At 41.4% G+C, this 12,698-nt stretch overlaps 1 protein-coding gene across 4 annotated transcripts in view; it reads right to left on the bottom strand.

Annotated features, from left to right (window-relative positions):
* Positions 1 to 12,698, bottom strand: part of GNB4 (G protein subunit beta 4) — a 30,700-nt gene that overhangs the window by 5,199 nt on the left and 12,803 nt on the right. For 3 of the 4 annotated variants that reach the window (XM_058844368.1, XM_058844369.1, XM_058844370.1), the window contains exons 2-9: positions 9,547 to 9,643; positions 5,268 to 5,306; positions 4,464 to 4,570; positions 3,631 to 3,694; positions 2,733 to 2,895; positions 2,489 to 2,555; positions 2,159 to 2,360; positions 792 to 1,008 (exon numbers count right to left, since the gene is read on the bottom strand). In XM_058844368.1, coding sequence (XP_058700351.1) covers positions 792 to 1,008; positions 2,159 to 2,360; positions 2,489 to 2,555; positions 2,733 to 2,895; positions 3,631 to 3,694; positions 4,464 to 4,570; positions 5,268 to 5,306; positions 9,547 to 9,603 — 916 coding nt within the window. In that variant the 5' untranslated portion in view covers positions 9,604 to 9,643. Of the gene's footprint in view, positions 1 to 791; positions 1,009 to 2,158; positions 2,361 to 2,488; positions 2,556 to 2,732; positions 2,896 to 3,630; positions 3,695 to 4,463; positions 4,571 to 5,267; positions 5,307 to 9,546; positions 9,644 to 9,917; positions 9,938 to 12,698 lie in introns of those variants that run through there. The other variant, XM_058844372.1, reaches the window with a different exon arrangement.

Raw genomic sequence — 12,698 nt, 5'->3', positions numbered from 1 at the left:
GAGTTTCCCAAGTTTTGCAAACCCTAGGGATTATAAATCCCCCATATATTGTGACAAACGGAAGAACAGCACTAGCCTGCCTCTTTCCTGCTTTGGTTCTGTTTTTTCTCTACCTCTTCTTTCCCTTGTCTGCTTTCCCAGGGTTCCCCATCCAGGTCTAGCAGAACTAAGGAAAAGGATCTATTTTCAGTCTGAACAGCAGAACTGATGTTCTTGAACCAGGCCCAAGCATTAAAGTTACTGTAATAAGTGAGAAAATATAGCTGTGCTATAAACATGCTGTGTCCTGACAAAAGTGACTGATTCAAGGACCAGAAGTTTCCACTTTCCCTCTTTCCCAACAGCAGGGAATGCAAAACAAAAAGACTCCTGTAGCTACATCTGAATTACTGCCACTCATGGGTGCAAAAGTCAATGCAAACGTGTAATTTTGCACTACTTAATTCCATACACTTCAGTGAAATACATTTTCAGTAGATGCAATTTTGGAGGGCTCCCTCAAGAGCTGGGATCTCCCAGCACTGATCTGTAAAGCCCAAGAACAGGCCTGTTCTCCTGACTCATTTACTGCTCAAACCACAGACATGGAACTGAAATGCAGTGTGACTTCTGGAAGACACAACCAAATGCAATGAAAGGATGCCCTTTCAAGAGAAAACAGCGTTAAAAGGAACCAAGCAGATTCCACACCATCAGCACCAGCACCGGCAATGCCAGTTCTGCATTCTGCACAGATTCTGACTGTGCAGGGCTGCCGAGGCTGGAACAGCTGCCAGCAGTCGTGTCCTCACCTGCTCTCTCCCCTTTGAGGGTGTCCCACACGTTGCAGTTGAAGTCGTCGTAACCCGCGAGCAGGAGGCGCCCGCTCTTGGAGAAGGCTACGGAGGTGATGCCGCAGATGATGTTGTCGTGGGAATACATCATCAGCTCCTGGTCCGCGCGCAGGTCGAACAGCCGGCACGTGGCATCGTCAGAGCCGGTGGCGAACGCGTGGCCGTTCGGGAAAAACTGCAACGTTCAATTGAGACGTGACAGTTTGGACACCAAAAAAATAGGCTGGTCGTGCGTTAGTTAAACAACATCACAGGATTATTTTACAGACAAAGGCAGAATGTTTTATTTTTAAGAAATATCTGCATGTTGAAAAATGCATGTACACAGCTCTGCAAGGGAACACCTCTGGAACAGTCCTGGTGACACCTGAGTGCCTGGAATTGTAGCCAGGCAGGTCCTGTGTGTGCTGTAACAGGAGTCACAGGTGATGCCACTGACTCCTACAAAATGAAGCGAACCCCAGCTCTGCATATCCTGGCTGAAGGGGAACACGGTGTTCCATCCTGAGCTGGTCAGGAGGCTGGCTCAGCCAAGACTACAAACAAGCAATTCAATTGCCTAAAAAATCTTCAAATCCGAGTTATTCTCTCAACAGCGATATTGATTGAAATGGGAATGGAGAGCGCCCAGCGCATCTCAGGGTCCAGGTCTAAGTATAGGAACTGCATTTTTGTACTGGTCATGTGTTTGGTATTTTCTCAGCCTTTTCAATTTTTCATGTTTATCAAAAACAGATGCAGCCTCGACTTAGATTTTTTTCTCTATTTACCAGAGCCTGGATCTTGCAGATCAGAACATAGTGTTACTGTGACAGAGGGGAAATACAATCCAGTTTCTAAATATTACCGAATTATTCCAGGGAATATTCAGTATCAATACTGATTTTAATTGCCTTCCAGAATATTTTGCTGAAAGCTCTCTTTGATCAACAAAAAAACTTAAAGATGAGGCGGTGTTGCACCCTCTCAGTATACTGCACAGATCTACAATTTTCAGTTTTTAACACACTGCCACGCTTCAGAAAGTTTCCCTAGTCCATTCTTTACTTCTTAAAAAAAGTGATGTCTCAGTTACTGAATAAAAACACAGGTGCAACTATTCCAGGAACAGCACAGTGCATCACAGATAATGGCAATAATAATTCAGTTACAAAGTAGATTGTAACTTATTACAGAACCTTCTCCATTACATATAATTTAACATTCTCTACCGTAACTAATTGATTTTAAATCAAGGTAGCTCAGGAGACTCTAAGCTGAATTCATGCAAATGTAGCCTTTATCCTCCCCCTTTCTTCCCACGTGGAAACAGGAGGATCACTTACACAAACTGCATTAATGTCTGACACGTGCCCTGTGAAGGACTGCCTGCACATTCCATCGCGGATATCCCAAAGCTTCGAGGAGGCATCGCAGGCACCCGAGACAAAAGTCCTCATGTCTGGACTCAGAGAGAGGCTCATCACATCTCCAGTGTGCCCAGTGAATGTGGTGGTCTGCTGGCCAGTTTCAATATCCCACAAAGCACTGCAGATGAAGTTAACACAAGGTCTGTCATTATTTCAGAGTTCAAGTTTTAAATACAAATTAAGGCCCTGAAGAGAAAAAAGAAGAAAGAGGGGGTGGGGGAAGGCCAAACGAACCCAAAAACTCACCAAGTGGTGTCTCCTGAGCTAGTGACAATTTGGTTGTCATCTAGGAAGCGACAACAGGACAAGTATCCTAAAAACAAAACAGTTGTTTAAGGTTTTGACCCAGGAATAATGACTGAAGATTAAAATGCAAGAACAGCATCCAAGTTCTCCCACAGCCAGTCCATAACCAGCACAAGCATTGCCCAGCCCAAAGCAGGACTGTGTCCCTTGATGCAGAAACAGAGCAGGTGAGGCAGGAGCTGACCTGTGTGCCCCGGCAGCTCCCGGCTCACTCGGACGTTGCCCTCCCTGGTTTTCAGGTTGTAGATGGAGCAGATGTTGTCCAAGCCTCCGCAGGCCACGTAGTTGCCGGAGGGAGCGTAGGCACAGGTCATCACCCAGGAGGACCTCAGGGGGATGGCGTGCATCTGCAGAGACACAGCTCCTGGGTCAGAGCACACCAACACCGGGGCAGCCCCAGTGCCAGTGTCTGGCTTTACCATGTATCACATCAACCTCACTGCACTTGACACACCCACACCTCTGGGGTGACAGATACCTGTCCTATCTGCAGGGCAGCTTTACAGATCTTCAGTTATTTCATAGCAAAGCTATCGTAAACTTGAACATTTACAATGTTCAATATTCTAGTTAAGATTTCTCTGTCCAACTTTTTTACATCTTTAAACTACAGATTGTAAGACAGGATGGTTGTCCCCATGGAGACTGCACAGTTTACAGAAGCACAGCTCCACTCCACACTACCTAAGCTTTTCCCTGACAGCTGTTTTTCCTCCTTCTCCTTCCTCTGCCCTCAAACCCAAAGCACTCTTGTAAATTCTGAGGTTGTGTATTTCTGTAATTCAAAACCAAGTTAGTTTTAGAAGCAACAGCACACAGGCAGAGAGATACAGCTACTGCACTAGCAAAGTAAGAGTGAAAGTGTTTCACATTACTGTGTAATTAACTATTGCTTCAGAGATACAACCTACAACAAACACATCACTGCTGCTCACCTAGCTATGGAAGGAACAAAAAGAGATTGTCTGAATGAGAAACACTAATTTTAATTTTTGACTTGAAACCATGGTAAAAAACAGATGCAAGCCCATTCAAGCACACAATTTACACATGAATTATGGATAAGGATTATAAATAAATACCTTATTTGTTGTATAACTATCCCAAATAATTAATTTTCCATCTTGAGAAGCACTGACTAGTAGCCTAAATATGAACACAAAATAAAATGTGTTAATATAAAACAAACAAACAAAAGAAAATCTCAAAATAGACATACACTATGCATGCTTATCAAGTGATTCAAAAGCTTCATAATTTCTTTATTACCCTATGCTTTTTCATTTTTATTGGAGGGGTGCATTGGTTAGAAAAAGTCTGCAAAGGTCTAGATCTCTGTATCACCTAACTGAGGGGACTCATGATTAAAAATGAACAACCTGCTGAAAACACATTTTATGAACTCTCTCCACAACTGTCTTCATTATTCATATAACTACACAGTTACACAAAAACAAATAAGGAATTTAGGCAAAAATGAATCTTGAGAACAGATTCTAGATGAATTCCTCTCTGAGGGACATGATACAGAGCAGACCATGAGGCAGTGTTTGCACCTCACATCAGCTGCCCTGAAGGTGGCAAAACAGAACTTTAAGTTACTTTTCCCACTATGTACAGAAAGATCTCTTCTTTAATGAAATAAAAATTTGTCAGTAAAGTTTCTAAATCCCTACCATAGAAGACTTATTCAACATCTTGGAAAGTACAATATCCAGCATTCCAAAAAAAATGCCTCATCACATTCTCTCTCTTGCTTAAACTGACTCAAAAACTTAAGTTTAAATTGAAAGAAGGAAAAGGCAAAATATCTATGGCAAGAACAGGCAAAGTCCCTCTTCTCTGACCCCTCAGCAGTGGTGCTCTGTGACCCCTGCAAGGGCACCAGCACCCCCATGAGGCTCCCAGTACAAACCTGGAGTCAGATCCCCAGTGCATGGCATAGATTTTGGCTAAGTGACCTCTGAGTGTGCGCCGGGTGCGCATTTGGATTCGGCCCACCGAGTCCAGACTTGTTGTGATCTAAAAATAAACAAAACAAACCCCTGAGATACTGGGAACTATTTTTAATGTGCAAGATAACAAAAATACATTTGAACTTTGATAGAGTATTATCTATCTTGGCACACAACAAAAACCATTAAAAAATAAGATACTGGTGTACACCCAGCAACACTGACACAAACAGATTTTACAGAAGACAGACATAACACACTTCACAATGGCTACAGTGAAACTTCAGGAAGCTCTTTTAAAATACTTCTATGTTACATGATTTCAGACTATAAAATCTGGAAGTTTTCAGTTTAAACCAATGAAAGAAAATGCTCCAGTATTAACTCCACTGTTCCTTTTTTAAGCACGGCAGAACTTTACATGCAAAATAATTCTGTTTCCAAAAAACTACTAAAAAATGTTTAAGTCTTTCTAAATATATTTAACACAATAAACATACTTAAAAGGTAAACTGGAAGCAGGATCTATTAAGATGATGGGGGTGTTTTGACTGGTTGCGGTTTTTTGCTGGTTTGTTTATTTGGGTTTTTTTTGGTGGGGCTTTGTTTAGTTTTAAATAACTGTATAAATATACAGTACATTTCCAAAGGCCTTTTTCACTTTATTCTTTCAGTTACTGAACAGGAACATGCTAGAGCCAAAAATTGATACTTTTATTTCCTTATCTCTCAAGTAATAGCCTACACAAAGAAGAGGAACATACCTGAGCAAGAGTTGTGTCACTACAGGCTTTCCTGGCATCCTGAAACAAAAGTTGGAACAAGTTGAATTGGAAAGGCAATACTGAGCATCAACTGAGAGGGCCTAAAGGAAAAGTAATTGTTGAGCTAAATTTCAACACACTCAAAGCCACACACCACCACCACCAACTGACATGCCAATATTTCTTCTGTCACCCTAGTTTGTTTTATTGTTCAAGGAATCTAAAAAGCAATGGCACACAACGAGGGGTAGTGGAGGAAGAGGGACTTAAGAAGGGCCATGCGCCAGCAGCCTTTGAATCTCCCTTTCTACAGACTATGGGATTCAAAGGCATTTGGAGCCATCCTGAAGTCCCAGTGCCTACCCTTTTCCCTGTATTCCTTCCCTGGGGTGGATGTGCTTGCTCAGGGTGTGCTGAGCACAAGGGAAGAACTGATCCACCTGGAAAAGCAACCACATATTACACAGGATTAGCAAGCTCTGTGCCACATGCGGCTCTTGCACAAATGAAGCTCCTTGCTGGTTGGGAGAGGTAGGGTGAAAATCAGCAGGCAGGATCCGGGGAGCAGGTCAGACAGCAGGATTACCAAAGCTTACTGATGATGTACTTGACACAGCTTGAAGGGAAGAAAATGGCCCAGTAACACCCTCACCCACTTCATGGAACAGGTGGTGCTCAGATCTCCACACAGACACTCCATGGTTTTCTCCTTATCTCAGATTCTATGGACACAGGACTTGTTTCCTGCAGATATGATTCAACCTGACCTAGAACACAGACTTGACTTTCGTTTGCGTAATTCAGAGTCCCAGACTGAGCCTCTGACACAGGTGAGCTCCACTGAGCCTCACCTGCAACACTGACTGTGCAAGACCTGGTTTTAGTCACAGCTGTGACTGCGCCGCTCCCCTGCAGCTCAGGGCCCGTCCCCAGAACACAGGAACAGGCACATGGCCAGCACCTCCTTCTGACAAAATGGTTTAAACTGGCTTGAGGTTAGACAGGAACTGTGCAGCACAAGCTGAAGTTAAATCAACAACCGTACTGAAGGAGCAGCCACGGAAGCCTCAACTCCTGGCAATTTCTCCAACTGCAACCACTGAAGCAGCCACCCAAAAACAACGGTGCCTCTTTACCAGCACTTCGTGTGTCCCTCCAAAGTTCAGTCTGATCCCTCTGAGAGCAGGAACAGAAACATGTGCTCACACATTTTGGAACTGCCTCAACACACCCAGGCTGGGATCTTCAATTTTTTTCAAGCTCTTACTTGAGAGTTACTTGACATTGCAACTTTAATGTTTCTTAAGTGCATGTTTATTTTGACCACCCTTTATAGCTCTCCTCCCAAAAAACAAGCCAGAGAGTGGATTAAGTCATCTCAACTTATTTTTATAATGTCTGAACTGTAGAAATATTTATAAAACGTTGACGTCTGGAATCAGGAGGGGTTTAAAATACCAGAGGAGCAAATCCCTTGGCACTCAGGACTTATTTCATCCACAGGAAGAAACACTGTGGATTTTAAATGACTACTTGTTTGATTGTCCTGAAAATAGTTGAAAAATGTTCAACATAAAATGAATTCTGAATGCAGTTTCAATCAAAGCATTTTTTATCTTTAAGAGCGAGCGATTAGCAACTTCTCTATTTGAGGCTGTCTAATACTTGCCATACAATTGGCAAATTGCAGGAAAAGGAGAGTTTCAACAGGCTATTTTAATTCTTACCTTGAAACTGTATTTCTACATATACATCATCATAGCAGAATTATTAGTGTCAAAACATAAAAAAGCTCCTCTATGTAACTGCAGATTTTTTGCAGTTCATGCAGTAGATAATGCAAAATTTGTGAGAAAAATAGAACTGCTTGAACAGTGTGTGCAGTCCCAGACCTTCCTAGCATACACTTCAGCTTGCAGTTTTTTCCCCAACCTACATGTATTTTTTAAAATATAGTGTGTTATTTGTCAGGTTTGAAAGACACTGTGCTAAGTAAGCAACACTTCTAAAAATCATTATCCTCAATTTCAGTTCTCACAATGAGGACACACATATCACATGGGCACCTCATTACAGACAGAACTAGGAATTAACTTTAACCATCAAGTCATCTAACAGATATCTGACAGTTCACTGTTCAGTGCTCCAACTTCCTGAACTAAAAATTCCTGCAGTCTCAGGTTGGACATTGTCTGTGCACAGACCAGAGCTCCAGCTGCATGGGGAGACACAGGTGCCCACATCACTTAGATACTGCAAAAATAAAATGAAAAGTCATGAAACATTTCTAAAATATTGCAGACTGAAGTCCATTAGAGAACCAACAGCTCTGCACTGCAGTTTCTACACCTTAGGACACTGTTAGGTACAATCTTATATGGACCTCACTTCTAGGCACAAAGTGGATCTTCTGTGATTATATTGTTAGAAGAAGTATCAGACAAAACCCAAGAGTCGTCAACAACTGAAACAGCAAAATGCTAGTTAGACATAAAACATCAAATGCTGTTAGTGACCTCATCTCTTTTTAGGAGTGAATCAAAGATAATTCCTGAAAATAACCAGCCTGGTAGATATTCTCGACACTTAAAAACCTCTGTTTTTCAGATCCTGTATCTATCCTCTTACCCATTCCAAACAAAAACTGTGCAATGATTTAATAAGCAAGATAAGTAGTCATCTCTACAAATATGAAATGGAATGATTTGGTCAGAAAGTTTCATGGACATTAAATCAGCAGAAGCATTTTAATTGCCTATTAATCTGAAGTTAGAATCAAGCACGAGGTATCCAAGCCTGCACTCAGATGCCAATAGGCAATCACCACTTGCCACTGCTGAGCCAAGGGACTCCAAAGGCAATATAAACATGGTTACTCAGCTCCATCTGATAGATCCAGTTACAAGTTTGGGTGGTAGAGTTACAAAGGAAATGTTAAATGGACCTAAAGCCACAAAATGGAGTCATTACCCAAGAGTCAATCAGATTTTTACGCTCCAAAATTTAAAAACTAAGCAAATGTTCCTGCAGCACAGTCTAAGCCCTCTGACTGGCCTGGTAGCTCTTCCCACAATTTTGCATGAAACCAGATTCACTGATTACCAAGACTGAGCAAAGACTTAACAGGCTCCCCTCAATATAACATAATTATAAAGTCTTTACACAGCATGCAGAGGAAGAACTGAAAAATGATGAACCCCTTGTAGCAGTGTAATTCTGTAATAAAGCTTAAACTGGAACAAAAAAAACAATTTAGTATTTTAAGCTCAAAATTATTTGTATCCTCTACAGAGCTGGTGGAAGGGCCACAGCACTGCCTGACCCCCACCTTGTCTTTCCACAGTATTTATGGAGAACAGGACACAGAGCTCTCCTTGGAAAGCACTGATTGAGCAGCATTTGTCTCCAGCACAGTCCTGACACATGAAGGCTGTTCAGCACATGGCTGACACCACCCAGCAGCCTCACACCTCGCAGGAAACACCACAGAACAACTGCTGCCAGCAGATGCCATGCTAAAAAAAGCCTCTGTGCAACATATTCTAAGAAACCTGTACTCTTCACTGATAGGAATGTCTGCAAATAAGCCATTCCCATATAAATCAGATTTATAAATGCTTCATGTTTTGAAAATTTTGATGAAAAATAAACAGACTTTGAAGATCCTTATTATACTTTACTGAAAGCTGCATCACTGACATATAAATGCACATTGCAAAAGATTCCTGGAAAACAGGCTTTGGGCATGACAGCTCATACTTGGTTTATCTTCACTGAGTAAATACAAAAAATAGCCTGTATGGGAGCATCAGCATTTAATAAAAATAAACTCAACAGGAAGCCAAGAATCAGTGCTTGTAGAAATGACATCCACCCTGGAAGGCTCTCTCACACTCTCTGCTTTAGCCTCAGGCTTTCTCAGGGGTCACTTTTAGCCCAGGATCACGCATTTCTGAGACCCCTAAGCCAAACTTGTCATGCCTAGGTTCTAGGAGTTTGCTGCTACCTTCTGTTTTTAAAAACCCAGATCATAAAACTTGCAGCAACACATACAACCCTAGCACCAAAACTCAGCAAACTTAACAGGAATTAGAACATTTTGTTCAAGAAATATTATGAATTTACTTCTGTACCAATGTCTTTTCTGGTTTTTACTCAAATATCCTGAAAATATTTTAAACTCTGCATGAGTTAAACAGGAATAACTGACAGGTCTTTAGAGTTTATTCCCTTAAAGGAGGAACTTTATCATGCAAAACAAGCAATTCACAATTCTTACTCTGATTTGGTTTCGCAGCTGCTCTGCCTCCTGCCGTAACTGCTCCAGCTCACTCATCTTCAGCCTCTATTTCTCACGCTCCACTGGTGAAGAAAACCTGCCAAGAAGAGGGAAGAAAGAGATACTGAAAGTTATTTTTCTCCTCTTTAAAAAACACAACAAAAAACTAAGAATCTGTGTATATGTATTTTTTTATTCCGCTTTTAGAAAGGCTTCCAAATAGACATCCCCTTTAGTACACTGTGTTAATGGACTTGGCAAGACCTAAGTGATTTCAATTCCTGAATTACCACGAAAAAGCAGAATTAAGTGAAATCTATTTTGAATATAAAAGCAACTGTCAACAGAACCACCCACTGTACTTTATAAACCTGTTTTGTAGCAGCTCCCTGCTCCCCCGCCCAGAAATCTCTGTCAGTCTGTGCCCTGGGATGGCAACACAGAGCAGAGGCTGCTGGTGCTCCCAGTATTTATCCCTGTGCTCAGCAGGGCTGTGATACAGGCACCTTGCACAGGACATCCAGGGAAGACTTGGTTTTAATTGAAGGGGAAATTTTTGAATCCTAGATTACAGCTGAAATAGCAGATTATCTCCCCTTTCTTCTCATACAATCATCTTTTCATTTCAAAGGCAACCACAGAGTGAGAAAGGATAGCAAAGACCAAACCACCCTCCCTTAAAAGCATCCTTGTGCTGATACAACCCTCAGCTCCCTAAAGCACTTGTCACCTGAACGAGGACTCAAAGCAAGCTTAATAAAAAGATCAATTAACAGCGAGACCACATGCAGGCACACTTTCAGGTTAGTAATTTTTATTTTCAAATCAGATTTTTGCATTCAATTTTTTTTCAGTCTGTCGAACAAAGTTTCCTCAGATCAATTTTCAGGTTTTTTTATTCCCAGCACAGCAGTGCAGCCAAACACCACTAGAGACCTCTTAAGTCTATTCACACACACGGAGACTTCAAAATCCTTGCAGTGAAGGCAACATCAGCAAGTAAATTGCTCACAGACAAGCCAGGCACTTATTTGTAATTTTTTCATGACTGAAAAAGCACACCAGAAAGGTGATGATGGTGGTCCCATGACATTATATAAAAAGCCAAAACACTTCTGCTTGTAGAAGAAGACAGACAAGTCAGACTACTACTCACAAAATGAAAATTGAGGAAGGAAGGAAAAGAAGCAGGAAGAAGAACCTATTCAAAACGTTAGTCTACACTTCCTATTTAGTCCACTGAAAAATGGCCAAAAAACAGAGGAAAAAAGGTCACAGTTTGTCTGGTAAGTTGTAGACCTCTGGGTCTTTATCTGGTCTGGCTATTGGTTCTCTGCAGGTCGGTAATGATGTGCTCTAAAAGACTGACTCTGGAAAGGTTTTTTCCACCTATAAAACAACACACTCATAGATTTAAAAGTGAGAAGTTTGCTTCAAAGCAATCTGTAATAAAATAATCATCCTTGGACTAACAGTTTATGCAAGTGTTTGAGAGCCACAAAGTTTATTGTTTATTCCTCAAGAAGAAAAGTATCTTCACTAATTACGTAGCTACTGCCTTTCAATCTCTGTGCTTCCCACAGGTATCACTTCAAGTCCATTTCAGAACCAACTCACAAATATACATTAAGCTGGATCACCTCCAATCAAAATACATCCTCAGCAGTAAGAGGGATAATGACTCAGCTCTAACCAGTATTTCCAGCTATATGTAAGCAAACTGTGAGGTTCACACATTTCCCTTCCTAAACCTGTGCTCTGTTCAACTACAAAGATGTTGTAATTCATACAGGAATTCTCGAGGAGACTTCTCCATTTCCTGCTGTGTTCCTTTTTCAGAAGCCCAGGTTATTTAACACTGCTGAACGCACAGCAAGGCTTAACATACGAGCCATCAACACTCATGTCCAGTTTTAAAGATAAAGCATTAAAAACATGACTTCAGCTCACACATTAATCACATACCTTTACAGGCTATTGAGTTTAATTACAACCTTAATGCCTTTAATGGGGACACCTCTATGAAATATGGCCCCACTGTCAGTTCTGACACCAACCTTTTCAGTATGATTTTCCCTTTTTATTCCAGAACCTACTCAAAGGTAACACAGACAAAACAATGGTCTCAAAGATCTAAAGCCAGCAAAGCCATGCTGCCTGACAATGTTCAGTTGTCTTGTGTGCCATTTTTAACAGGAGATAAAGATTCCTAGCAGGGAAGTTGATGTATTTCTAATTTTCTGAGAAGGGAAGTCAGCTTCTGCCCTGTGATGTGCCACACATTTCAGTGCTCTGCAGACAGTCACTTCAAATTCTCACAGAGAATTACTGATCAGAAAGAAAGTGACATTATTCACAACTGGAAGCACGCATGGCCAGTCACAAGCACCCAAAGTGAGGGCATTTTTCTATTCATAGGTAAAGCTGTGAGCAGATTTGAGAATGAGCTGTAGCACTGCACTGGCATTCAAAGACCACCAGTGACAATTCTGCACATAAAGTTAATATTAATTCATGTCACTTGTACCAACACTGTTCACCACTAATGCCATTTCTGCACTAAGCTGCACCAGCAGCTGCACAGCTGTTAAACTTCACAGCTCTAAATCATGTTACACTTCTCCAAGTTCCTACATGGACAAACTCCAGAAGCCTTCTCACTCACCCACATGTCTTTAGTTTAAAAATAATGCTGAAGTGAACAAAAGCAAAATAATCCTTCATATTTTTGAAAGAAACTTTTTTGGTAGTGGAAAAGCCTTAGTAGCACCAGCATGTTCTAAGTATTACTGCTCAGCAGAAATGTGCCAGTGGCTCAAGGTCAAGCTATACCTCAATGAGCAGAGCTGCCTTCAAACCAGCACACACTTCCACAAAATCCAGGCTCACTTTAGAACTGGTTCACTCTAGCTTTAAGCATTAAAGTTTCTTTCCAGGACACAGCATTTGAACAGCTAACTCTGAGGTATTAAGCTATATATAAACACCAAGATACTACAGTAAACAAACTAAGTGCAGTTCAACTATTAAATTGAAGTGTATCCAACAGCACTGCACTGTCTGGCAGCAGCTCCCAATTCAAAGGCCTGTGTGCTCAGATCATCACCCACCATTAAGTATTTAGCAGAACTGGGAGAAAGATGCTTCCACTT

This window comes from Poecile atricapillus, chromosome 8 (genome assembly GCF_030490865.1).
Source record: "Poecile atricapillus isolate bPoeAtr1 chromosome 8, bPoeAtr1.hap1, whole genome shotgun sequence".
Classification (NCBI taxonomy): Eukaryota; Metazoa; Chordata; class Aves; order Passeriformes; family Paridae; genus Poecile; species Poecile atricapillus.
The sequence above is the reverse complement of the archived record's forward strand: the minus strand, read 5'-3'. Positions and strand labels throughout refer to the sequence as shown.